Source organism: Mastigoproctus giganteus, chromosome 11 (assembly GCF_048544385.1).
Source record: "Mastigoproctus giganteus isolate SK-2022 chromosome 11, ASM4854438v1, whole genome shotgun sequence".
In the NCBI taxonomy this organism is placed as follows: domain Eukaryota; kingdom Metazoa; phylum Arthropoda; class Arachnida; order Uropygi; family Thelyphonidae; genus Mastigoproctus; species Mastigoproctus giganteus.
Window position 1 is genome coordinate 67302573 of NC_143585.1, and position 26011 is coordinate 67328583.

General features: G+C 36.3%; 1 protein-coding gene across 3 annotated transcripts in view; it reads right to left on the minus strand.

Annotated features, from left to right (window-relative positions):
• Window positions 1–702: 702 nt before the first annotated feature.
• Window positions 703–26011, minus strand: part of LOC150078087 (stromal interaction molecule homolog) — a 298210-nt gene continuing 272901 nt past the window's right edge. For 2 of the 3 annotated variants that reach the window (XM_090385518.1, XM_090385521.1), the window contains 4 exons: window positions 24343–24429; window positions 21820–22008; window positions 6217–6538; window positions 703–1336 (listed from right to left, as the gene is read on the minus strand). In XM_090385518.1, coding sequence (XP_090241644.1) covers window positions 994–1336; window positions 6217–6538; window positions 21820–22008; window positions 24343–24429 — 941 coding nt within the window. In that variant the 3' untranslated portion in view covers window positions 703–993. The remainder of the gene's footprint in view (window positions 1337–6216; window positions 6539–21819; window positions 22009–24342; window positions 24430–26011) is intronic. The other variant, XM_090385520.1, reaches the window with a different exon arrangement.

The following is a 26011-nucleotide window of genomic DNA, read 5'->3' on the forward strand; positions in this document are numbered from 1 at the left end:
GCTGCCAGAGGAAAAAGAAGGCAACCTTTGGTATCAAATTCTATTATTTGGGATTTGACACAGATATTTAATTGTAATGCATGTCAACACAGTAATGAAGTAAATTGAAGCTAATGGGAAATCACTTAGCATTAACTTAGAAATTTTGATAAACATATACATTATACTTACATTTCAGGGCAAAATCAGCCGTAGACAACTGGTATTAGTAGTCCCCCAAACCTTCCTATTATATCTCATAGTTTGTTTTTTTTTTACATTTTCGAATAGTTTTTACAAAAATTTACATTTATTTTCATATTATTTTTTTCCAAAAGTAATGTACATGTTACTTTCCACTAATTAAAAACAGATTTTACTCCAAGCTCAGATTGCATGTGTACCATTAAACAAGAAACAAACTGCTTGGCACTTTCAACTTTTATTGGAGTAGGATGTCATTTAATAATCAAAAAAATTACGTATTTTATATCTAATCTATTCTTCATAACAATCATCATCATATGACCTTGGAGTGATCCAATTTATGAATAATTTCTCAAGTACTATGCAAAATCCCTCCTCAAATCATAGAAAAAAAACTTTAGAAATTAGCAAACGTTTGTAATAGTAAATATCCCAATAATTTAAACTTAATTATTACAAGTAACTAAACTTTTTCAGATTTTATTTGTTTAGCTTTTCAAAATACAGTATATTATGTACACTTTTCTTATTCACAGTTCCAGACATTCCTAGTTTTATTATAATACAGGGTGTAATTCAGAACACTGTGGCTGAGGATGGGAACAGTACAAGATACAAGTGTATGTGTATGCAAGCATACACAAAGACACACCATGATGCATGGGTGAGAAAAAGAAGAGGAAATCTAGACTTGATTGTTGTAGATCTTTGAACAGGTTTGCTGATACCATGTGCTCATCACAATCATAAGTGGCAGTTCCAAATTCCTATAAACATAGTTCATTTAAATATTTAGCAGTTCTAGAGTCATATTTTTGCTTTTCGCTTTTTTAAGTTGGGCAAAAAAGACTTTTTCTTTTTTTGTTCATCTGTAACAGGAATACTTTCTGTAGAATGTCCACTAAGAATGGTATTATTGTTACCGAAACCGTGACGAAGAGCTGAAACCAATCCACCTTTTCTATGACGTTTTTCATTTGAGCTTGATCGGTGCAGACTGGTTTCGTTACTGTCAGTAGAGTCATTAGTTTTTGAAGAATTTTCATGAAGAATCTGCTGATCATGAAGAAAAGATGAAGTTTCTGAAGTTTCACTTCTTGCTAGTTCAGGTGATGGAGATAGCTTGGTATATGAAGTATTTTCCGTGGGCCTACAAAAGGTTGCAAATTAATAAACTGAATTAATTAATATATAAAGCAAAGCAAAAATTTTAAAAATAATAATTTTACAATTTAAATTTGTTTGCATGATAGTAATAGATGGTTATATGTTCTAAAATATAAATTAAGTTTCCTGCTTTGTATGTAGTGATTAACCATGAGTAAATGAAAGAAAATGAACGCTAACTAAGAAAATAATTTATTCAACAATTTTTGCAGATATACTTAAGTTTTAATACTAAGCTGATCATTCCTGACCCTTATATAAAGTAGCAACGTTCTGAGTGTGTAAAAAGTCATTTTAACATCCAGAAGTTTAGGAGTTTGTATAAAGAAAAACAACTGCTAGTAAATGAATAAATAAATTTATTATTTGTACAGCCAAGAGCAGAGGATTTTATTGTAAATATTTTAAAACAGCCAACATACCAGCGTGATAATTAACAATAGAAGGTACATTTGTGGTGGCATATGGGCTGAATCTTGTAATCTGCATAAAAGTGTGTATGTCACCACAGATAGATATTATTATACAATTATTACAATTGTATAATAATATCTATACAATTGATCTACATGTAGAAGATGGCAAACCACTAAAATACACCACTCCCCCCTGATGGCAACCAATCAAAGGCAAATAGGTAATTAATACTGCTATAGAACAGTGTTTCTCAACCAGGGAATAAATTTTTACAAAATTTATTTACCAGTATTGTCTGTGTAAATATGAGTGAGATCTTAGCAAGTTTCTGTATCAAAAGACTGGGAGGGGGGAATGAATAGAGATCAGGGTGTTGCAGAAGGAAAACATTTCAAAAATAATTTAGAATTGTCAATTTATAAAACACCAATCACTATAAATTTTAAAAATACCTATTAATCAATATTTAGTGGTACTAGGTCCAAATTGTGTGAAACCACCATAACTGGAAACAAAAAGCAACACAATAACATGACCATTAGTGAAACAAAAATAAACAAGAACTGGCCACTGTGCCCCATCTCTTCACAAGGTTGCAAGGCTAATAATAGCAATTTTTTTTTTTTTTTTTTTGGTAGTTGTTGGCGCATAGGCTTCTGTGGCCATAATGCACCTCTCAAAGTTTTTGCAGTACTTTGATCCAAGCCCGAGGCAGGAATCAAACCCGCGACCTTTGGGTTGCCAGGCAGGCACTTTACCCACCCGGTTGGCAATAATAGCAATGGAATCACTGCAAACATTAAACAAAATTCAAACAAATCCATGCGTCAATGAATTGACAGACACACTAATCAACCTGCCAATACACTATACCTGATTATGATGGTGGTAGCCTTTACAGAGGAAAAAAATTATATGATAACATACACCAAACCACTGACAAAGAATAAAAGTTAAATATAAATACAAGAAAAATGAACTATAGATGGCAGCATGAGTAGTGCAGTAGCATCTCAACTCACTACTAACCATATAATATACAATACATACGAGGTCTGTCCGGAAAGTCTATCAGCTGCCTCGTCACGTTCTCCTTAATCTCGTCCGTGGTCTGAAATCTCCTCCCTTTCAACGGCGATTTTAGCTTTGGAAAAGCCAGAAGTTGCAGGGAGCCAAATCTGGGCTGTAGGGAGGCTGACAAACCTGGGTTATGCGATGTTTTGCGAAAAAAGCCTGCACGAGAGCTGAAGAATGGGCTGGTGCATTGTTGTGATGAAGCTGGCAGTCACCACATGTCCACAGCTGTGGCTGTTTTCTTCTTACTGCATCCCTCAGCCAGTGAAGGACTTTGATGTAGTACTCCTTACATTCGTGTTGGATAATACCATAATAAAAAAACCCGTCAACATGGCCTTGATGTTGCCGCGCCTTCTTCAGACATGGAGAATCAGGCGACTTCCATTGGGAAGACTGGGCTTTTGTTTCAAAGTCATAGCCATAGACCCATGACTCATCTCTGGTTATGACCTTTTTAAGGAAATCTGGGTCAATGTTAGCAGTTTCAAGCAAGTCCTGTGCAATTTGGTCACAAGGTCAAATCCTTCAGATTTGACCTTGTGACCGCAGCTGCAGAACAAATTTTGCGGCCACACATTTCTTGCCAATATCCTCCATCAAAATCTCTGAAACAATAGTCCACGGAATCCCCACATCTTATAATTCTCTCACTGTCAATCACCAATTTTCATTTATTGCAGCCTGCACGCGTTCAACATTTTCCGGTGTTCTGCTGGTTGAAGGCCTTCCAGAACATGGATCGCTTTCAACGGAATTCCACCCATCTTTGAAGCGTCGGTACCACATTTTTATCTGGGCTTCACTCATTGAATCACCCTTGAAAGCCTTCTTAATCATTTGAATAGTTTCTGCAGACAAATGTCCAAGTTTGAAACAAAACTTGATGCAGATTTGCTGATCTACTCACTTGGTCATTGTGAATGTGACAGTCACGCCGTACACAAGCTCACACCACAGTGTCTCACTGCCGACTAACTAGCCCCACAGGAGAGTGACTGTTCACGCATGCGCAGTAAGGCCTCCTCTGACGAGCTGCCAAGTTACATCAAGGCCATGCAACCGGTTCTCAAGATATTCAAAATGGCTGGATACTTTATGGACAAACCTCTTACATAAACACACACATTTATTCTGGTGCTCCATGGTCCACTAAAGGTTGAAAAGCATTGCTGGAGACTACTGCTATTTTCAGCAAAACATTGTTATGGAGCTAGTTTCCTCTCTGACTGATTGCTATGTTATAGCTATCTTTTTTTTTATTTATTTTTAATTTCTCCAATAAAGCTGATGTTGCCCAAGGTTCTGTTCTTTCATTCATTCTTTTCCTCCTTTTATAGAGGCAGATTATCACTAAGTGCAAAAGGTGCACAACTGAGGATCTGAGTCAGTGGGGCCCCTGACTATAAAAAAAAAAATTTATTTATACACCCATCTATATTAACATTTTTACAAATGAATCAGCAAGTATAGAACTCTTATCTCTTAATTGACGTTATCTTTCTATTAAGTTAACCATAATTAAATTAAGTGTGCCAGGTGAGGGGGGATTTAGAACCTTGATCAGAAATACAATCTCACTTCAAACTATTGATAAATGTTGACTGAAACTGCTATGTCAGGTCCACATTCTACACAGCTGAAAGTAATTAAAATAGAGATTTTAATTTCCCTTTCTAGGCAAGAAATGACTTCAGGAACAATAACAGACAGTTTCTTGGACAGTAATTAAAAACATTACAACAGAATAGGCTCAGCAGAAAGGATCATTCAATATTTTGGTCTCAGTCTATTCAATAATTATAAGCTATTTGTTGAATTTTTAAGAAAACTCCTGTCAGCATGGATGAACTGATCACCACCAGTGGAAAGAATTTTGTGGCACCAAAAATAAAGAGATCTAGTAAAAACTCAGTTTGCAAATTGTGGGGAAAGTATTAAAGGCTACACATAACGCAATTATATAAGAACATAACACTAGAAAATGAACACTAATTATAGCACAAAAAACTAATCCAGCTTTATGAAAATTCATGAAACAATAGCCTAAGAAAGATGAAAAGTATATACCAATCTGATGCAGAAAAAAGAAGTCAAAAACTAAAAGGAGGACGCTTAAAGGGAAAACCAAAGGACAAACCAAATTATTTGAAAACTGACTAAATTAGAAGGGCTGGTACTTGTTAGAAACACATGCACCATTCTTTGTCATAATATAGATCTTTACATTTGGAAATGACAGTATGCCTGTTACTATCATATGCATCTCACAGAGCTCCAAAAGCACCCATCAAAAATGTTTTTCAATTGGCCTCCGTAGCCGAGTGGTCAGGAGCAGGAGTGCAGTAGCACATGCTCCTTGAGTAGACCATGGTTCAAGCCCCTGACTGCTAAATACGGTCGATCTGCCAACCCGCAACTCCTCAACATGAATTGTTAAGGAGGCTTCCATCCTGCAGTGGGTTGATAATGGCTGCAGTTTACCTTTTTTTTTTTTTCTACTAAGGAATTTGACTATGTTACCTATTGCTTGTTCTTCAATGTCATTTGTTTAATGTTTCATTTCCATTTCAAATCCTAAATACATATTAGTTTTAATTGCATTTTAAAATTTAATTTCAGTTCTTAAGCTCATTTTCATTAACATGTTCTGTTCTTAAACTCAAGCATTATGTAAGGTGAGTATTAGTCAAATAGTGCGAGGGCAGAGGCTTTTGATGCACTGGCCAAAAAAAAAAGATAAAGAAAAAATTCTGCACTTCTCTCTTCGTGAAGGTAACTATCCAGTTGACCTTTGAAAAAAAATTTTCTTCAAACTGTCAGCCTCAACTACCAGTGGAGGCAACTTGTTACAGTAAACAACTCATCACTGCCTAAAAGAAACTTAGTACAATCTAGTCTAAACCTCCTGTAATTTGAATTTATGGTCCCTAATTCTGGAATTCTTTATAATAATGAAAATTCCACCTTCATTCATTTTACTAACCCCTCTCAAAGCTTATAAACCTCAATCAGGTCCCCACTGAGGTGCTTATACAGTATAATAACCTCAGGAGAAGTTACTGTATAAGCTGGAACATGTTGGGTTCAGTAAGCTGCAACTCTTTTCGTTTAAGATTTTTTATGGATTATTTATATTATTTTTGTTTTCTGATGTTTAACATAGGGGTGGGAGATATGTCTGGAAAAAAAAAATGGGGATATAGTTTTGACTGTACAAATGTCTGATACTTCTGGGCAAATACTTCAGTTTCTTTACAAGGTTCCGATCATAACTCCAATGGTTTAAAAATCAACTACTGTTCTTAATTTTATATTATATTTTTTTCAATTGATTTTCAAATAAAAAAAGAATTCAAATAATATACCTACCCATCACCCAGAGAAAAGGATGGTTTAACACTGTCTGAAAGTCCTCCATATGAAGCACAGGATGGTGGGGTGGTACTCCTAGTACTTTCCTCCTCCTCTTCCTCCTCCTCCTCCTCTTCAGTGGCAGGTTCCAAATTGTGCTGTTGAACTGCATGTTGTTCAATATATGGATACCAATCTAAATGCAAAGTTGGAGAAGAGGATGTATGCAGACTTTTTGATTCTTTATTTAAGGAATGTGATCTTTCCTTTGGAGAGGTTAGCTCTTTCTGTGCATCGTTTGGAGATGAGTAACTTGGAGGTGGTATATTTGCTAATGTGCCTGGCAGAAGAATTGAAAAAAAATCAGAGAAATCAGTTTAAGTTTTTAAGGTGAGCTTTTATAAAAACACATCAAAATTTAAATGAAATACAATTATGAAAATTTTGACAATCAAATTTTGACAACCAATGGAAAGCAATATCCATATATATGAAATCTTTATGAATTTTATTAATTATGCAAGGTGTTCAAGGGATTTATCCTGGAAGCCACTAGCACAGTCATTCCAGGTTTTTTTTTTTTTTTTTTTTAACAAAACCCCAAGAATGAGAGGCATTAGAACCTATAATATTAGTACCATGCATGGATTGAAGGTTGAGAAGATGAAAGAAGATGCATGTTGACATTACACTTGAATTTCTGTAAACAGTAATTTTCAGAAAATGCATTAGGGAAGGTTGGAGGTTGTTCCAGAAAATGGAAGTTGAAGGAATAAATGAGGAAGAAGAAAAGTTGGCTCTGTGAGTTTGAAATTGGACAGTAAAAGGGTTTGGAGGATAGAGGAGGAATTATCGAAGCAAATTCAGAAGACATGGAAGTATCTAGAGAAAAGACAAGCAGCAGAAACAGAACATCTATGGGATAGAGGGTAGACAGACTTTGTTAGAGACAGGTCATTAATTAACCTAATTGCCCTCTTTGGAACGAAATCTAGAAGCCTGAAGGAGGATATGAAGCCACTGCCCCAGATGTAGGAACAACATTCCATGATAGGGTGGATTTGTAATTCGTACAGAATAAACAGGTGTTTGGAAGAAAAGTAACAACAAGAGCAAAAGAGAACACCCAGTTTTTTAGAGGCAGAGGAAGCAGTATTTGTGATGTGCTTGTCAAGAGTGGTTAAAAGGGTAATCCCTAATAGAGATGTGATCTTGTCTAGAAATCTGGGTGTCATCAAAGATAAGCATAGGACCAGTAGAATCATTTTTGAGGGATAATAGACAGAACTCAGTATTAGAAGCATTGAAATCAACTAAGTTATCATCGCCCGAGTGGAGATCAACATTTAAGGAATTGGTAGTGGATATTTGAGAAGTTAAACTGTTATTTGCAGGGCAAAGTATATCAAACTGAAAGGTGGAATGCAATGTGCAACCATCAGCAAAACTATGGATAGGATTTCCGGCCAAGGGGATAAGGTCATTAATATACAAGAGGAAAAGAGTGGAAGAAATAATAACAACCTTGAGGAGCACCTGCATTGGTGGAGAAGTTAAAAGACAGAGAGCCATCTACCATCACCTGTAGTGAGTGCTCAGAGAGGAAACTGTATACCCAATTATAAAAAAACAGTTGGCAAACAATAAGATGGAAGCTTATTTAGAAGATCTTTATGTCAAAACAATCAAAAGCCTTTGAAATTTCAAGAGCAACTGCTTGAGTTTCACCAAACGTTTCCATTGAATTTGTCCACAGATAGTAACATAAGCCAGTATAACACCAGTGGGTCGACACTGACGGAATCCATACTAACAATCACTGATCAGTTGAAAGATTTCTAGACAGTTTAAGCATTGGCAGCTAATAGATTACTCCATTAATTTAGAAAGAATAGAAGTAAGTGCAATGGGACAATAACTGGATGGGAGGGATGTCACCCTTTTTAGGAACTGGCTGGATATGGGCAAATTTCCAAGCAGAATGGGAAAACACCAGTGGCACTGCGAGTCAGAAGTGTTCAAAGCCGCTAAGTGGATTTTCTTATTTATTGATTTGAAATTATTGCAAATATTTAAAATGCACTGCTTTTGATTTAAATTTAGTAGTATAGCATTATTTTGTCATTTTCTGATTAATCTGGTGTATTTATTCTTTACTAGGCCTTGTAATTGCATAAAAGTATCGGTAAGGGTATCAAATCCACATGTTACAAGTTTCAGCTCCGCTGAACGAGAAGTTTTTCATCCATATTTAGCCGCTTTATTGACCAATTGTTACATCAAATTATTTTCTATAAGTAGCTAACAGACCTAGTCAGGATCGTTAGTTTATTCTGAATTGAGACAGCAAAATTTGTAAGTTAATTAATACTTAAGTGTCCATAGATTTACCATTCATAACTTGCCGCCATTGTTATACGACACGTTATATCCCGAACTAGATAGCGTAAGTTTAGTATAGTACAGTATATAATATAATATTGTCAATTAATCAGTAAAATCTATTAATTTTGTTAAACTTCGTTGTCAATTAAATTGTACGTTTAACTAAATACATATAACGACTTATATTACAAACGTAACATAATTAATTAATACATAACTTGATACGGAAGATATATAAACGGAACTTGTAGATAATACTCGATACTGAAAAATATATATAGCGGTATAACTGTGTTGGGATACAAGTTTAGGGTTATAATTTTGTACTGAAATTGAAATTTTATTGAAATTAAATCGAAATCATGACTCAGACCAGAGCAGCAAAGCAAAAGGCTCAAGCTAATGGGAGTGCTGTGGCTCAGGGGAGAACTGAGGGGGTTAGTTGCCCTCTGAATCACAGCCTTTTAAAATGCACTGCTTGCATGATGTTTGTGGAGCAATCAGATACGGGACATGATATTGCCATGGGGGGTGTCTGTGTGTGTGTGCGATGCAAGGAGTGTAACGAAATCAGGTGACAACTCAGCGTTGTTACGGGCCTATATGAGAACTTGAAGGACAGGGTGGATGACCTCGAAGGATCTAAACTGAGGGGCCCATCAAGCTATCAGCTGCCAACATCAACACCAGAGCTTGCACTTGGTCATCACGCAACACAGCGGCAACCCCCAAGGCAGAATGCGCTGATCCCACAGGAACTAGTAGTTGTTGGTGACTCTATTGTCAGGGAAACGGGGAACATGCTTTGTAAAAAGAATAGGTGGAACAGGACCAGGGTATGCCTGCCAGGGGCAAAGGTTGATGACGTTGTAGAGGGGATATCATCTTTTAAAGGTACAAAAGGTGATATAGTTGTAGACGTTGGCACTAATGATATTAAGAATAGGAGACCAGCAGAATTACGTAACAAGTGCAGATCATGTTGAAAAAAAGCAGTGAATTAGGGTTGAATTAGAAAGTGTCTGCAATTCTGCCCAGACACGATAGGAGGGAGTATATGATGAGAGCCTTGTTGATCAATTCGGCCCTGGAAAGATTGTGAAAGGCTCAAGGGGTAGAATTTTTTTCAGCCTGGTCTTTACTTGTTAACAGGAGAGACTGCTTCTACAGAGATGGGATACACTTAAATAGAAAAGGTGCAAGAATATTTGCTGATGCCATCAAGGCAGTGTTAGGTGGGTCGGAAAACTGCTAGCTTGGGGGGATACAAGGACTAATAGATTAACAGTAGCCACTGGCAGAGGTAAAAGTAATTCTTGCACTGCTTCTACTGGAATGAGCAGCAGCCTGGAAAACAAGATGCAAGATATTTCAGAGACTGCTGGGAGTTGCGGTACAAGTAAACACATGGGTTGTATTAGGGTAGCTAAGAATAAGAACAGGTGCATGTATACTTGCGTATACATGCACCTGTTCTTGTACTTGCATGTATATTTTGAGGATTACCTCAAGAATTTGAGGTATTGCTCAAAACATCAAAGGCGGATATTGTTCGGATATCAGAAACGCGGTGTCACACAGATATAAGGAAAGCAGAACTGGATTTTGGGGAGTACAACGTCTACAGAAAGGATGGACAGGATAGGAAGGGAGGATGGGGTTATGCTATTAGTCAAGAAACACACAAAATCCAAGGAAGTGAAGCCAGTCGACATCGCTGGACAGTGCAGAGCCGAGTTAGTTTGGCGTGATATAAGCATTGGGAGATCAAAATTGAGAGTAGGAGTGTGTGTTATAGGCCTAATGACTCTGATGAGCATAATAAGGCACTGTACAGGGAAATAGGGGGCCAGTAAATCAGAGAGTCTTATAATGGGGGATTTTAATTTCCCAGATATTGACTGGAATTTGTGGGTTGGTCACTCACACACTAGCAAGGCTTTTGTGGATTTATTGGATGATTGTTTTCTACATCAGCATGTTCGGGAGGCAACTAGAAGGAGTAATACTCTTGATCTGATTATCAGAAGTGATTCTTCATGCACTAAGAATCTGCAGATAAAGGAACCACTAGGTGGCAGTGATCACAGTGTGCTCAAGTGGGATTTACTCAAAGAGGTAACTACCATCAGGGGTAAAGGGAAGGGTTTTTGTTTTCATAAAGGTGACTACTATGGTCTGAGACAGTATTTAAATTCTATACAGTGGGACCATCTGATGATGTTACCAACAGCAAATTCAAAATGGGAAGCATTCAAAGAACTTATCTTGTAAGCTACTAGGTGTTACATACCAACTAAGAAATATTGTTCAAGGTTTAGGCCTAAATGGATGTCAGATGAACTAATGAGACATGTGGCAGAGAAGAAAAATGCATGGGTACATATAAATTAATGGGTGACATGGAAGCCTATGATAGATATAAGCTGGTCTGTAACCAAGTTACAAAGGAGGTTAGACAGGCGAAGGCAGATTACGAGAAATCTTAGACAAAGGATGCAAAGAAAAACAGCAAAGAGTTCTTTACTTATGTAAACTCTAGAAGGGGATGAATTAGATTGGTCCACTTCATATCAATGGTTCAACTGTTGATGATCCTGCTCAGGTAGCTAACACACTAAATGAATATTTTGCATCGACATTCACACATAAGAAGTTATTCAGTGAGGGGAATGCCAGAGGTGTATTCAACTCAGTCAGTAAGCTAGATAATCTTGTAATAACTGAGAGTAAAGTGAAGGAGAAATTGTTGAAGATAAACACAAGAAAGCCACCTGGGGTGGATGTGATCTATCCAGTTATATTAAAGGAGGCAGCAAAGGAAGTAAGCAAACCCTTAGCCATAATTATGAGAGCTTCCTTGGACTCAGGGGAGGTACCCATAGACTGGAGATGTGCAAATGTGACCCCAATTCACAAAGGAGGATCAAATCACAAAGGAGGATCAGAAGTAATTATAGACCTGTGAGTTTAACTTCTGTTCCAGGAAAATTAATGGAGGCACTGGTTAAAGAAACACTGCAGGTTCATCTAGACAAGACTTCGTTTGTAGCTCGGACACAGCATGGTTTTGTTAAGGGCAAGTCTTGCCTGACCAATTTTATTGGATACTATGATGCAGTCACAAAAGAACTGGATGCAGGGAATAACTTTGATATTATATATTTGGATCTTAGTAAGGCTTTTGATACTGTTGCACATGGAAGACTGCTGCACAAATTGGAGCAGTGTGGCATTGGAAGCAAATTGCTGCTATGGATAAAGGAATGGTTGAGTGGGCAAAGACAGAGAGTGGTTATCAATGGACACTGCTCATCGTGGACTAATTATTAGTGGAGTCCCTCAGGGTTCAGTGTTGGGTCCATTATTGTTTTCTGTATTTATAAATGATATTGATGATGGTATATCAAGCTTAATGTCCAAGTTTGCAGACGATACAAAGGTTGGCAGGGTTGTTAAGGACACTACTGACACTATGCTGCTGCAACAGGATCTGGAAAGGTTGAGCAGATGGTTTGAGAGGTGGCAAATGAAGTTTAACATCGACAGATGTAAAGTACTACATATGGGAAACAGCAACCCCAGAGCAATTTATCAACTCGGTGATACTACGCTGACAGTGGTAGAGAATGAAAAGGACCTGGGGGTAATTGTGCACGCAGATATGAAGTTCTCTGAGCAGTGCAGACGGGCTGCAAGAGTAGCTCATGGTGTCTTGTCAATGATATACAGGAATTTTTCTAGCAGGGATAAGGAGGTGGTCCTTGAGGTTGTCACAGACATTCTCTCAGATATGCCAGACAAGCTGTACTTGCTACCTGGGAGTCTAAAATGCTGATATTCGGGTGACTCTCAAGTCAAGTGGACCCAATTTCGGCGAAGTCCGAACGGTCTGTGTTTGCCAAATCCTCTGTTTGCAACTTCACGATGGTGGGACTGTTAGTAATCCTGGGTATAACCTCCATGCACAAGTACATTGTGGGTGACCACCCAGGTGTGTACCAACGTATGCAGGAGTCGAGGTGTGGCGCCCACACCACATGGGGGAACGCCGCCCCTCTATGTTACCAGGCAGTACTAGGTGGTAGATGCCTCTCGTCATCCAGTGCAATACCACCACTTTGCTTATTGGAGGCTTGAAGTGGTGGAACTCATGTTTAGTCTCTAGAGCTAAGTTCCGGTCAACCCTTCCCCACCTCTTCCATCATGCAGTATGATTGATGACTTTTGAGGTTATGATGAACATCATGGCGATATCCAATATTCTTTACATTTCGAGGGTACAGCTCTAAAACAGTGTTTGCAGGCCGGCCGCTAGTTAGTACTCCGGACCGAACCTATTGGTAACTAAATAGGAGGCTTCCGGATCAGCTAGTGTATATAATCTTGCTACCTCTACTCTGCCAGATAGTGACTGGAGAGAGAGTCCGAGTAGTGTGTATGTGGGGAGCATTGTCGAGGCCACGTTATGTCAAGGATCTGGGCATATTCTTACCATGTTTACGCCATATCCAAAAATTTCATTACTTCATACAGCATGTCCCACCCACTTTTTCTTACTATTGAATACACCATGAAGTCCAAGCAAGCTTATCTGCGAAAAGATCTAAACCTCCCAAGCACTTCCTAATTCATTTCACAAATATACGTGGTCTCAACTCTAATCTCAACGATGTCCATTTCCACTTGCAATCTGCCAAACCCCATGTACTTTTTCTGACAGAATCTCAGTTATCAGTTGATTCAACTACTGCTCATCTCAGATGCCCAAATTATTCGCTGTATGATTCCTTTCGCCTCAAAGATGTTACTTGTGCATATGTCCATTCTGATATTCCCTGTCAGAGACTTTGCAATTTGGAATCTCCTCTCTTTGATCTTCTCTGGCTTAAAATCTCTCTACCTCATTGTGTCAAATTCATCTGTTGTCTCTACCATTCTCCCAACTTCACTAATCACTTGGAGCTCTTTGCAACTTGACTTTCTCCAGTCCAACTTTCCTAACAGTGAGGTAATTTTCCTTGGTGATTTTAATGTTCACAACTCCAGCTGGCTTCCGTTTTCTAGTCACACCGAACCAGCTTGTCGAGATGTTGAGGCTTTTGCAATTACTAATGACCTTGCACAGATTGTTTATTTACCTACAAAAATACCGGACAATCCTAATCATACAGCCAATACGCTTGATATTTTTCTCACAAACAACCCTTCTAAGTACACGGTCGAAGTGAGAGGTCCTTTAGGCACTTCAGATCACAACTTGGTGATTGTCTCTTCTCCAATGGAACCTTTATCTCATGGCTATTCCCAACCTTGTGTTGTTTGGCATTACAAGAATACAAAATGGGATGACCTGCGAGACTTCTTTTCTTCTTTTCCTTGGTCTGATTACTGTTTCAAAACTTCTGATGTCAACGTTTGCTCAGATCGTGTCAATGAAATTATTCTTGCATGAATTGAATCCTTTATCTGACACTCCACTTTAAAATCTCGTCCTTTATCTAAACCTTGGTTTTCCAATAAATGTGCTAAGGCTGTTCAAGAGAAGAATGTTGCATATCATAATTGGCTTGTTCCTAATTCTTCAGTTTCATTTTCTGCCTACACGAAAGCTCGCAACAATTGTAAAGCAGTTATTAATCAGTCCAAACTAGAGTTTGAACAGGCTAAGAGTAGAAAACTTGCTTCTTGCCCTAATGGTAGCCGAGCATTCTGGTCTCTTGCCAAAGCTATTGGCTGCAACTTTTGCCCATCTCTGCTCCCAACTCTGTCCAAACCAGATGGTTTTGTTGTCACTTCAGCCAAGGATAAAGCTGACTTGCTAGCATCCCATTTTTCTTCCAACTCATGTATTAATGATCTTGGTAAAACACCTCCCACCATTCCCAACACGCTCCATTCAATGCCTCCTGTGGTCTTCCGTCAAAAGGATGTCAGAAGGATTATTACGAATCTAGATGCTAAGAAAGCTCCAGGTCCCAATGGTATTTCTCCACTTGTTCTCAAAACCTGTGCTCCTGAACTTACTCCTAGTCTTTGCCGCCTTTTTTCACTTTCTTATTCCAAAGGTGTTTTTCCTTCTGCTTGGAAATTTGCTCATATCCAGCCAGTTCCTAAAAAGGGTGACAAATCCCGTCCATCCAATTATCGTCCCATTGCAATTACTTCTACTCTTTCTAAAGTAATGGAGAAATCAATTAACCACCAACTCTTAAACTACCTAGAAACCTTCCATCTGATCAACGATCGCCAGTATGGGTTCCGTCAGTGTCGATCCACTAGTGATATTCTGGTTTATGTTACCCATTTATGGACTACTTCAATGGAAAGGTTCAGTGAAACACAAGCAGTTGCTCTTGACATCTCAAAGGCTTTCGATCGTGTTTGGCATAAAGGTCTTCTAAACAAGCTTCCACTCTCTTATGGTTTGCCAACTGTTTTTAGTAATTGGTTATCCAGTTTTCTCTCTGATTGCTCACTGAGAGTGATGGTAGATGGTTTTCTGTCTTCTAACTTCTCCACTAATGCCGGTGTCCCCCAATGTTCAGTTCTTTCCCCCACTCTTTTCCTCTTGTATATTAATGACCTTCCATTGACTGGAAATCCTATCCATAGTTTTGCCGATGATAGCACATTGCATTCCACTTTCCATTTTGAGAAACCTTATCCTGCTCATTCGGCTTCAACTTCCCGAAAATCTGCTACCAATTCCTTAAATGCCGATCTTCAGGTATTTCTCCAGTGGGGCAAAGACAACTTAGTTGATTTCAACCCTTCTAAAACTCAGTCTTGCCTTATATCTCGCAAAAAGGATTCTTCTGCTCCTATGCTTATCTTTAGTGACACTCCGATTTCTAGGCAAAATGATATATCTCTTTTGGGGATTACACTGACTTCTAATCTCTCTTGGCACAAGCACATTACAAATATTGCTTATTCTGCATCTAAAAAACTTGGTTTTCTCTTTCGCTCTTGGCATTACTTTTCTTCCAAACAGCTGCTCACTCTGTATAAATCGCAAATCCGCCCTGCCATGGAATATTGTTCCCACATCTGGGGTGATGCTCCCAAAACCTCTCTCAGGCTTCTTGATTCCATTCAGAAGAGGGCAGTTAGGTTAATTAATGACTCATCTCTAACAGAGTCTCTCCACTTGCTGTCTCATAGACGTACTGTTTCTGCTGCATGCCTCTTCTACAGATACTTCCATGGGCACTGTTCTTCTGAATTGGCTTCTATAATTCCCGCTCTTTCTTTCAAAACAGTCCGAACAAGTGCCGCCACCAGTCAACATCCATTTACTGTCCAACTTCAAACTCACAGAACCAACTTTTCATCTTCCTAGTTTATTCATTCCACTGCCGTTTTCTGGAACAACCTTCCTTCGTATGTATTTCCTGAAAATTACAGTCTATATAAAATTTCAAGTCTAATGTCAACAAATATCTTCTTTCGTCTTCTTAACCTCCTACCCAAACATGGGGCTAAGTACCAGAAGTTCTAATACCTCTCGTGTTTGGGGTTTTCATAAAAAAAAAAAAAAAAAAAAAAAAAAAAAAAAAAACAAGTTTCAAAGAGGGGAAGTCAAAGAGTTCCAAGTTATTAGTGGAGTTGGAGGAGTGACAGAGGCAACAGATGAATTTGACAGAACGTGGTAGAGAAATTTTAACCTTGAAAAATACTGAAAAGAGGAGATACCAAATTATTAAGTCTCTGAGGACAACTGAGATGACCAGTGGTTGAATCAACCAATAATTGGGATTATGTAAGGAAAGGTACATGGGGTTTGGCAGATTATAAGTGGAAATGGACATCATTGAGATTGGAACAGAGACCACATATATTTGTGGTCTCTGTTCTTTTCAGAGATCTTAGATATTTTCACATATAAGTTTGTTACATGCAAAATGATTAGTTTGACTATTCATGATATAATCAGTAATAAGAAGGGGAGGGAGGACATTTTATATCAAGTAACAAAATTTTTGGATTGTGGTGCACACATGGCAAGAATATACCCAGCTCCTGGACATAACACAGCACCAACAATGCTCCCACATACACATTACTCTGACTTCCTCCAGTTACTATCTAGCAGAGTAGAGGCAACAAGATTATATGCTAGCTGATCCAGAAGCCTCCTAGAGATTTACCTATAGGTTCCGTCTGGTAAACTATGTAGTGGCCAACCTGTTAACACCGTTGTAGAACTGTGCCCTCAAAATGTAAGAAAGATTGAATCTTGCCATGTTATCTATACTACATGATGGAAGAGATGGGGGAGGGGGGTAGCTGGAGCTTTGCTTCGGAGACTAAACATGGGTTGCACCACTTCAAGCCTCCAATAAGCAAAGTGGTGGTATTGCACTGGTTGACGAGAGTCATCTATCTCCTAAACTGCCCCAGGTAAACAGAGGGGCAGCATTACTTTATGTGGTATAGGCACCACCGCACCTTGACCCCTGCTTATGTTGGTTCACACCTAGGTGTCACCTCCAGTATACTAGGTGCCATATTTCAGGACTTGCACATTTGGGTTATACCCAAGGTTTCTAATAGTACCTCAAATGGACTGAGAAAATTAAATGCAGATGGTATCCTAACTCTTGTACACATAAGGGAACATAAATTTAAATTGAAAAAAGATGGCTGCAGATGTGCAAAAATTTGCTTTCAGCCAGAGTAACTGAGTTTTAATTACTTAATTTCAAAATCAGTAAGAATAATTAATTGACCAACCTCTGCAATCTCTCCACAATATCAGATGGAAGTTTGTTTAATCTGGTATTGTGAAGGTAGGTAGGGTTTTTTTTTTTTTTTTTTTTTGGCTGATGATGTATAAGCCTGCTTCCTTGCATCTTACTAAATCAAATGTACAGCAAAATCATTTTGCTGTACAATGATGGGTATCTATCTATGATGAATCTGACACTGCCAATTTTGGACTGCAACATCATGAATGAGCCTCCTTCAAGTTCAAATTTTGTAACTGCTGTGAAAAAGCACTGATGCTCATAACAAGCAGTGCCTTTTCACAGCAATAGCAAAAATGCATCAGTGTAGAGGAGAGAGTATCTTGAAAAGGAATAACAAACTTGGTCCCTAGCCTAGTATGTAGGCATTTATGGTAAAAAGGAAAAGTCCATTTTCACAGTAACAGAAATGGCATGTAAATACATCAAACTGTTAGTAATGTTAATTAGACCATACCTGTCCCTAGCCCACGAGGAGGAGGAGGTGAGCTTGTGTCTACTACCAGTGACATTTGCACTCTGGGAGAATTCCCTCAGACACCACTGCAAATCAGTGAATATGACTTCTGTGATGGAAAAGATCATAACATGGATTCATGAAAGGGAAGTCTGACCAATCTGTTAAATTACTAAGATAAAGTCATAAAACATCTGGATGTAATAAACAAACTTAAATTGAAAAGGGACAGTTGCAGGATAGATGTGCAAAAATGCTTTCAGATAGATTTTCTTTCAGCCAGAGAGTAACTGATTGTTTGAACAAACTTCCATTTGGTATTGTGAAGAATAAATTTAAGGAAGAATTAGAGAAATTATTATATGGGGTGGAAAAGGAGGAATGAGGAATTTGTAGCTTTGAAATTTATACCTAGACTTTTGATAAGCTTTTGATGTGGTTTCCCACAAGGAGCTATTATATAAAGTAGAGCAATCTGGGATTACAGATGAAAATCCTTCGTTGGATTAAGCCTAGGGAAATGAGGAGGAAGAGGAAGAGTCAAATTGGCATTCTTCTGTGGATGAGCATGGTGAATCTAATCCTCCTTAATGACACTCATGACAAAGTACAGGGAAGCCATCATTGTTTTCTAATGATTTAAATGTTGAAAAGACAGTTAAAGACCCCAGAACTATGCACTGTTGCTTGAAATGAATGCTTATGAGATTCTTCCTCCAGCTCAGACTAAGAACCTGAGGGGGCACAGTTTCAAATTGAGGACAGATAGTTGTAGAATAGATGTGTGTAAATTTGCCTTTAGCCAGCGGGTAGTTGATTGGTGGAACAGGCTTCCATCTTTTGTTGTGGAAGCTAATAGCCTAAATAAATTTAAGGCTGAGCTGCACAGGCATTTGGAACAAATGGAGGCGTGTGAAATGGGAGCATTTTTTTTTGGCTGATGCTGCATAAGCTTGCTTTCTTGCATCGTATGCCTCTACTAATGCTAATGCTAAATATAATTTCTACTGATTACAAATGTGGTCTGAAAAATGGCAACTAATATTTAGTGCTACTTAATATAAAGTTTTGCACTTGGTGAGAAAAAACCACAGAGTAACTCAGACTGAGGAAGGAGAGTTAGTGGTTAAGGATAGAAAGAGGACTGAGGAATTGTGATAGTCAGACAAAGTTTATTATGCAGCGTAAATAGGTAGCCAAGAAAACTGTGGTGATTCTATTAATGATTTATAGAACCTTTGAAAATAAGGAAAAGGATGTCATTATTCCTTTATATTTTTGTTGTTGTTGTTTGGTTTTTAGGAGCATTAGCAACTAAGGCCATATTGCTCAGGGGATATGTGGTGGTCATTCCCTGATCTTTCCACATCCTCCGTATTTGGTGATCACGGGCTTAAACCCCGGTCTAATCAAGAAGTGTGTGCTATGCATTGCTGCTCCTGCCCACCTGGCTATGGGGACGCCTATTCCTTTATATACGAGAATAGCGACACTGCTATTGAAATTCTGAATTTGGGTCTGGAGGCTGCATCTAAAAAAGGCACAGAGCTTCTAGAATTCTAAGAAGAGAAATTGAATTGGTAAGAAGAACTAATCATTGTCCTTATGAAGAATGGTTTAGACAGTGCAAACTAAATTCTTGGCAAAGACACCTTAAGAAAGTGGCTTGACTGAGGTATATAAAGACCTGAAAGGAATGAGTAAAATAAAAGCAGCTCTCATTGACAGGCAAAACAAGAACTAAGGAATACAAATATAAAATTTGTATTTATATTGTTTATCATCACACATATGCTAAGATTACACTTAGACTGATTTCTGGTTGAAGGACTATATTCACTTGCTTTAGTTGTAGGTTCTTAAAAACAAACCAAACTTGATATTTGTTACATATATGCAAAGTAGTAAAAGTAGAGGAACATATCTACTGGATAGGTGCACATGTCCTCAAGTTATAATATTCTCAATTACTATAATTTTATTATCTTTTACACACTATTCTAATGGCAGAGAACCAAAAATTTCTCATTTGCCTCTCATTGTAACTGAAAAGCATGATAATGAATATTGCTGATGGTGCAATATTGTAATTACTCTAATACTCAGTGATAATGGGGAAATTAATTACTATGAAAACTGAATGAATTGGAACTTAATCCATTTCAAACTTTTTTTGTAAAAGTAAATATTCCAAATTATTGATTACTCACTCAATTAAAAAAAATAAAATATCTAGAGTAAGTAAAGTTCATCTAACTGATGCACTTGAGATACACAACAACAAAAGTAAAACATACACACACCACACAGGAAGTACATTCAAAAAGTGCTTGGAGCCAGTGCTGTGTAGTGGCTTCTTCAAAGTTTTGTAAAAATTAACATTTTCCTTGAACAAATTTTTTTTTTTTTTTTTACAGTTTAACTACATTTACAGTTTAACTCAGAAATGCAGATAAGAGATGGCAGAGCACATACTGGAAAATTAAGACAATTAGCATTAGCAAAGGCACATGACGCAAGAAAGCAAGCTTATATAGCATCAGCCAAAAAAAAAAAAAAAAAAACCGTTATTTCACCCATCCACTCGGTCCAAATGTTTGTCAAGTTCTGCCTTGAATATATTTAAGCTTTCTACAACGACAGATGGAAGTTTGTTCCAGCAATCAACCACCCACTGGCTAAAGGCAAACTTCCGCACATCTATCCTACAACCGTCTTTCTCAATTTGAATTTATGCCCTCTCAGGCAATTATTCTGAGCAAGAGAAAGAATCCCATCCGCATTGAGCATGCTCAAACCATTCAAGGCTTTATACACCTCAATCAGATCACCTCGCAGGTGCCTAGTCTCCAGACACTGTAATTTGCAAAACTTAAGTCTTTCTTCATAAGAGCAACCCTTTGTTTCATTCACTAATCTTGTTGCCCTTCTCTGTATTCATTCCAACAGCTCTACATCCTTCTTAAAATGAGGCCTCCAGACCTTATACAAGGGGATAATCACCTCCTTATCCCTGCTAGAAAAATTCCTGTATATCATTGACAATACTCCATGAGCTACTCTTGCAGACCATCTGCACTGCCCAGAAAACTTCATATCTACCTGCACAACCACCCCCAGGTCCTTTTCATTCTCTACCACTGTCAGTGTAGTACTGCACGGGTAGCACAATTATACAAAAAAATTAGATCTTATAAAATGACCTTGAAAATATAAATATAGGTACATATCATATCATATCATGCCTATGCATGAAAAACATAAATATATGTATATACTCTACAAACGATTTTCTTCAAAATTATCAAGAAGAAATATCCTTTTGCCAAATGTAATGTTGGAAACAATTCAAGACACCATTTTGTGCCATGCTTTTAGCATTCTTGTCAGCAGCTTGTACTTCAGAAATACTATGTCACTCATATGCTTTACTACATTTTAGTGGCATAAAACTAAATCCTCATTGTATGCTTAACCATAAAATTTAAAACTGCATACTACTTCCAGAACATGCATACTTTAATAAAAAGTATTAATAGCTACAAGGACTACTTGTGTTTTATTCTGTGGTATTTCTGTAGACACAAGTTCTTGCAATTTCCATTCCCTATATTAAAATAACCCCTCCACATTTTTTTAATAAGTATGCTAAATATCATCTCAACAGCCAGCTCAGCAGTTATTATCACATTATCAATTGGATAAAATTGATTCAGGACACTGATCTCAGGAAATTTTTAATATCAGTTTATATATAAGACTTACTATATCAGACTTTTTTTTTTCATTCTGAAACCTAAGATCTTGTTTTCTATATTATAAGTTTAATATAACATGTGGTTTTATATATTATAAGTTTTGTTCTAAAACCTGTAATATATAATAAAAACTTGCATTAAAGAACAAGTAAGTCAGAATTTACATACTACTTTCTCCAGCTCTGGGAAATTTAATATCATATAATTTTGTAACTTTTTGAATGTACCTTGTATGTTTAAATTTTACACCACAATTTTAGACTCTTACCATTTGATATAGGATGACAAGCTGTTAATGGATACAGTTGGTTGGTTGAGGCTAGAGAGATGCCACTATCTCGACTAGTTAAATTATGAGGATTCTGATTAGTAGAACCAGAGTTGCTATAGTAACCAATACAAGCTGGAGGTACAGGGACAAGGAATAGAGCAGCTGAGGTGTGGACAAGCTGTTGCACTATGTTAAAATGACATGAAGAAGGGAAATAAAACAAAAAGCATATACATGCTGTTAGTAGTATGTCAGGTAAGAAAATTAGTAGTGAAATCAGATAAAAATATTTGTTATTTTTTTTTATGGTTAGTATACGCCATCTTGTGAGTTTGATGAGAGGATTCCCATTCTAAGGCTACTAGTCTTATTTCACCTAACTCCACAATGCAACTATATACTAATTAAGTAGTGAATTTTATGCTTTTGGTCTGAACTGCAACATTAGTTTTCCTGAAAACCATGTTTTTTTTGTTCATTATAAAATAAAATATGCAATACACCTTATCTAGGTATCATCCCTCAAGTCACATGATCAACGTACTCCTGGAAATTGAGCAAAGCAGAAATGAGTATCAATGAAATGAATTATTCATAAAAAATGCTTTAATATGGAGTCAGGATCTGAGTATTAAACTTATTTCACAAATATCCCTCTTTGCATTAATGTTCTATAGGCATTTTAATTAAAAATAATTATAATAACCAGCCAAAATCACTTTAATGTTATTATCCAAATTTTATGTATTTTATTTTGCATGGCTAGAATGATGTTTTTATCAAATCTAGCAATTCAGGTTGTCTTATGATTTCTAAGTTTAATTTTTACACATGAATGGCCATTATTTATATAGACCTCTTTCTCTCTATTTAAGCCATTAGATGGCACTATGTATAATTACTTAATGTGATACTTCTTAGAATTTAGGCAAGAGTTATATCATAGGCAGTGTACAATCAGAATGACATGAATTAAATTTGTGTTCAAACGATGGGGGAAGGGACTCTCCACAATATTATAAAAGTGTACTAATGCAGATAGGTATGCTTATGGTCTAAAGTGTAATCCTGCTATTACTGAGTTCAGCTGACAGTTACCATATATTGACCATAGAGTAATGTATTAAGGCATGCCAATAAGGTAATTTTACTTTCTCAAAGACTTTTCAGTATTTCATTCTGATACCACCAGATAGTAACGATTACATGTCAGTTATTGTTTTTATCCCTCGCATTGTACAGTTTTCCACAGAATAATCTTAGTCAACTGTATCTAATACTAATAGAATTTAAGAATACGGTTATTCTTAAATTCTCAATATGATAACTGAAGTCTGGTATGCTTTTGCAAGTATACCTGAATTTAATTAATTCATGATGTAAATTATTTATTTTCTGAAATTTTATTTATTAATTAGTGGATGTTATAAACCTGATTATATATGATAAAATCAATATTGCCAAAGTCATGAGATTCTATAAGTACTTAACGGTCAGTAGTTATAAAAGGCTAGCAGCCAATGAAAGAGAACCATGAATATGACAAAAAAAAAAAAAAAAACAATCAATCTGAAAATAAACCAAAATGAAGAAAAGATAAGACAGTTGCAAACTTTTATAAAAATAAAATATACATACTGTTTCAAAGAGGAAACATTTAAAATCATTTAAAAGCTTACCTTTCTTATTTATATCAAGGTGCTATTCTTATTTCAAAGCAAATATTTAATTTAAAACATTTATAGTAGCATTAATTTAAGCTCTTACAATTAAATCCAATATCATATGACATGTCCCTTTTTCTCCAATTTAAAAATGATTGGGAACCTACTTTTTCTAAATACTACAGGTACAAGCAGGCAATACTTAGAATTTGTTATATTGAGCAGCCAAAAGACAAATCTAAAAAGTTAAAACTTGCCAAGCTCCTGTCAATCACTTGTCTTTTAGCTGTTCAATATAGCAAATTCTAAGCATAACATGCCTGTAGCTTCGGTATTCAGAGCAAGGTTCCTGATCATTTTTCAATGAAAAGAAAGGGGAGGCACATCTCATGATATTGGATTGGATTTTGAGAGCATTAAATTTCACAACAGTAAGTGATTAAAATTAAGTGTTGCTTTTAAATAAGAAGGGGTAAGCTTTCAAATAATTTTAAAATATATTTAAATTGAAGGCTTTCCAAACAGTCCTATTAACTAATATAGGAAATATCAAACAGACTTAGAGTTGAAACTGAAAAAAGTTTAAAAAGTTTTCAATCAAAAAGATGAAACTGAAAAAAAATATATATATTTTTTGTTTATAATTAAATTCATTTTGTAATAATTGATAGTGATATTGTTGCAATATGAAATACATATTCATTGCTTGCTTGCTTTGAGGAATGTGAATCAGTTTCCTATAAAATTGCAATGATAATCCTGTAGAGATTATGGTACCAAAACACAACAGTTAAAATAAAACAGACTGCCAACTTAGTAATAATTATGCTTAGGGCATGCTGAGTTAAATTCTTACCTGCACTAATATCAGCAGCATATGGTGGAGGACTATCATCATGAATAAGTGTACCCTCGCTACTACTTCGTGCAAGGGTAGACCTTCCTGCAAAAATATTAATAAAAACAGAGCAGATCAATAAATTCAATCATGATGGTTTACACTAAATCATAAACTATTAAATAAGGAAAATAAAAATTCTTTTAATCATGTTCTTAAATAAGATAAATGGTGATAATCCATAAATAAATAAGTGACTGCAAACACTGTATATACCACAATATTTACTTTAATAAATAAGCATCCTGTTACAAACTCCATACCAGGTGCACACAAACAAAGACCATGTACAGAGTTTAAACATGCTACTTATCAAATATAAATACCATGTTGTACACAGTGTTTGTAATCACTCATTTTTGGAAGTCAAAATGACTCAGTAAAAAAATTAGCCGTTCTTTATAATTTAACTTATTTTATCAAGAAAGAAGAAAAAAACTTTATATGTGTCATATAGAACTACTTTTCAAACTCTTCTTCAGACTGTGTCTTATTTCTTTTAGTATGTCCTTTTTTTTTTTTTTTTTAATTCAAAAACCACACATTACAGTTGGCCCAATAACAGTCTAAAATAGATCACTATTATATTATGTAATATTAATGCTATTAGAGATTATTTCAATTATGATCTGGACAAGAGTAAAAACAAAATAATGTGGGAGAGGAGATTATATTATCAATTTGTTTTAGCTTCAACAAAACCTCTGAAAATTCAACCATCAATATGTAATTTTTCTTACATTTGAAGTTAATGTATCTTGCTCTGTATGTAACCTTATTTTTATCTATTTATTTAAAACCAATAAATATAAATGGCTATGGCTAAAAAACTATAAAAATTAATAAATTTGATTACTTTAAATTAATTAAAATTTCTTTTAACCTTGAATTTTGCCACACCACTTGGAAAGTGTTTTTTGTGTGTACAGGCCTGCACTAATATGTAGTAGTTTGCCCAGAGAAAGAAACACCAATTTTCAAAAACACAAAAACTCTTGTTAAGTCAAATAAACAGTTGACATCTCTAAGAATATAGGCCAGTGGTTTTCAACCAGGTTGCCGCAACAACATTCTTGGGGTGCCGTGTAATTTGGGTTTAAGTTACTTAAAAAAAAATTATTATTATTTTTTTAAATTTGTATATTTATTTCATTATAAAAAGGTGTACAGTATCCATTGTACTGTATCTTTATAATTTTGTGGTGATCTATAATTGATATTTATTTAGTACCTCTATATAAAGAATAAAATTATTATATAGGTACATATTAAAAGGTATATAGGTATATATTATATTAATGAGTCAGTTTGGTGTTATATAAGCACTGGGGAAAACAAAATTGATAGTAGGAGTGTGTTATAGGCCTAATGACTGTGACAAGTATACTAAACAGCTGTACAGAGAAATACAGTGGGCCAGCAAATCAGAATGCCTCACAACAGATTTTAACTTTCCAGACATTGACTGGAATTTGTGGGTTGGCCACTCATAAAGTAGCAAAACGCTTGTGGATTTCTTGGGTAACAATTTTCTACAGCAGCATGTTAGAAAAGCAACAAGAGGAAGCAATAGTCTTGATCTGGTTATCAACAGTGATTCTTCATGCATTAAGAATCTGTAGGTAAA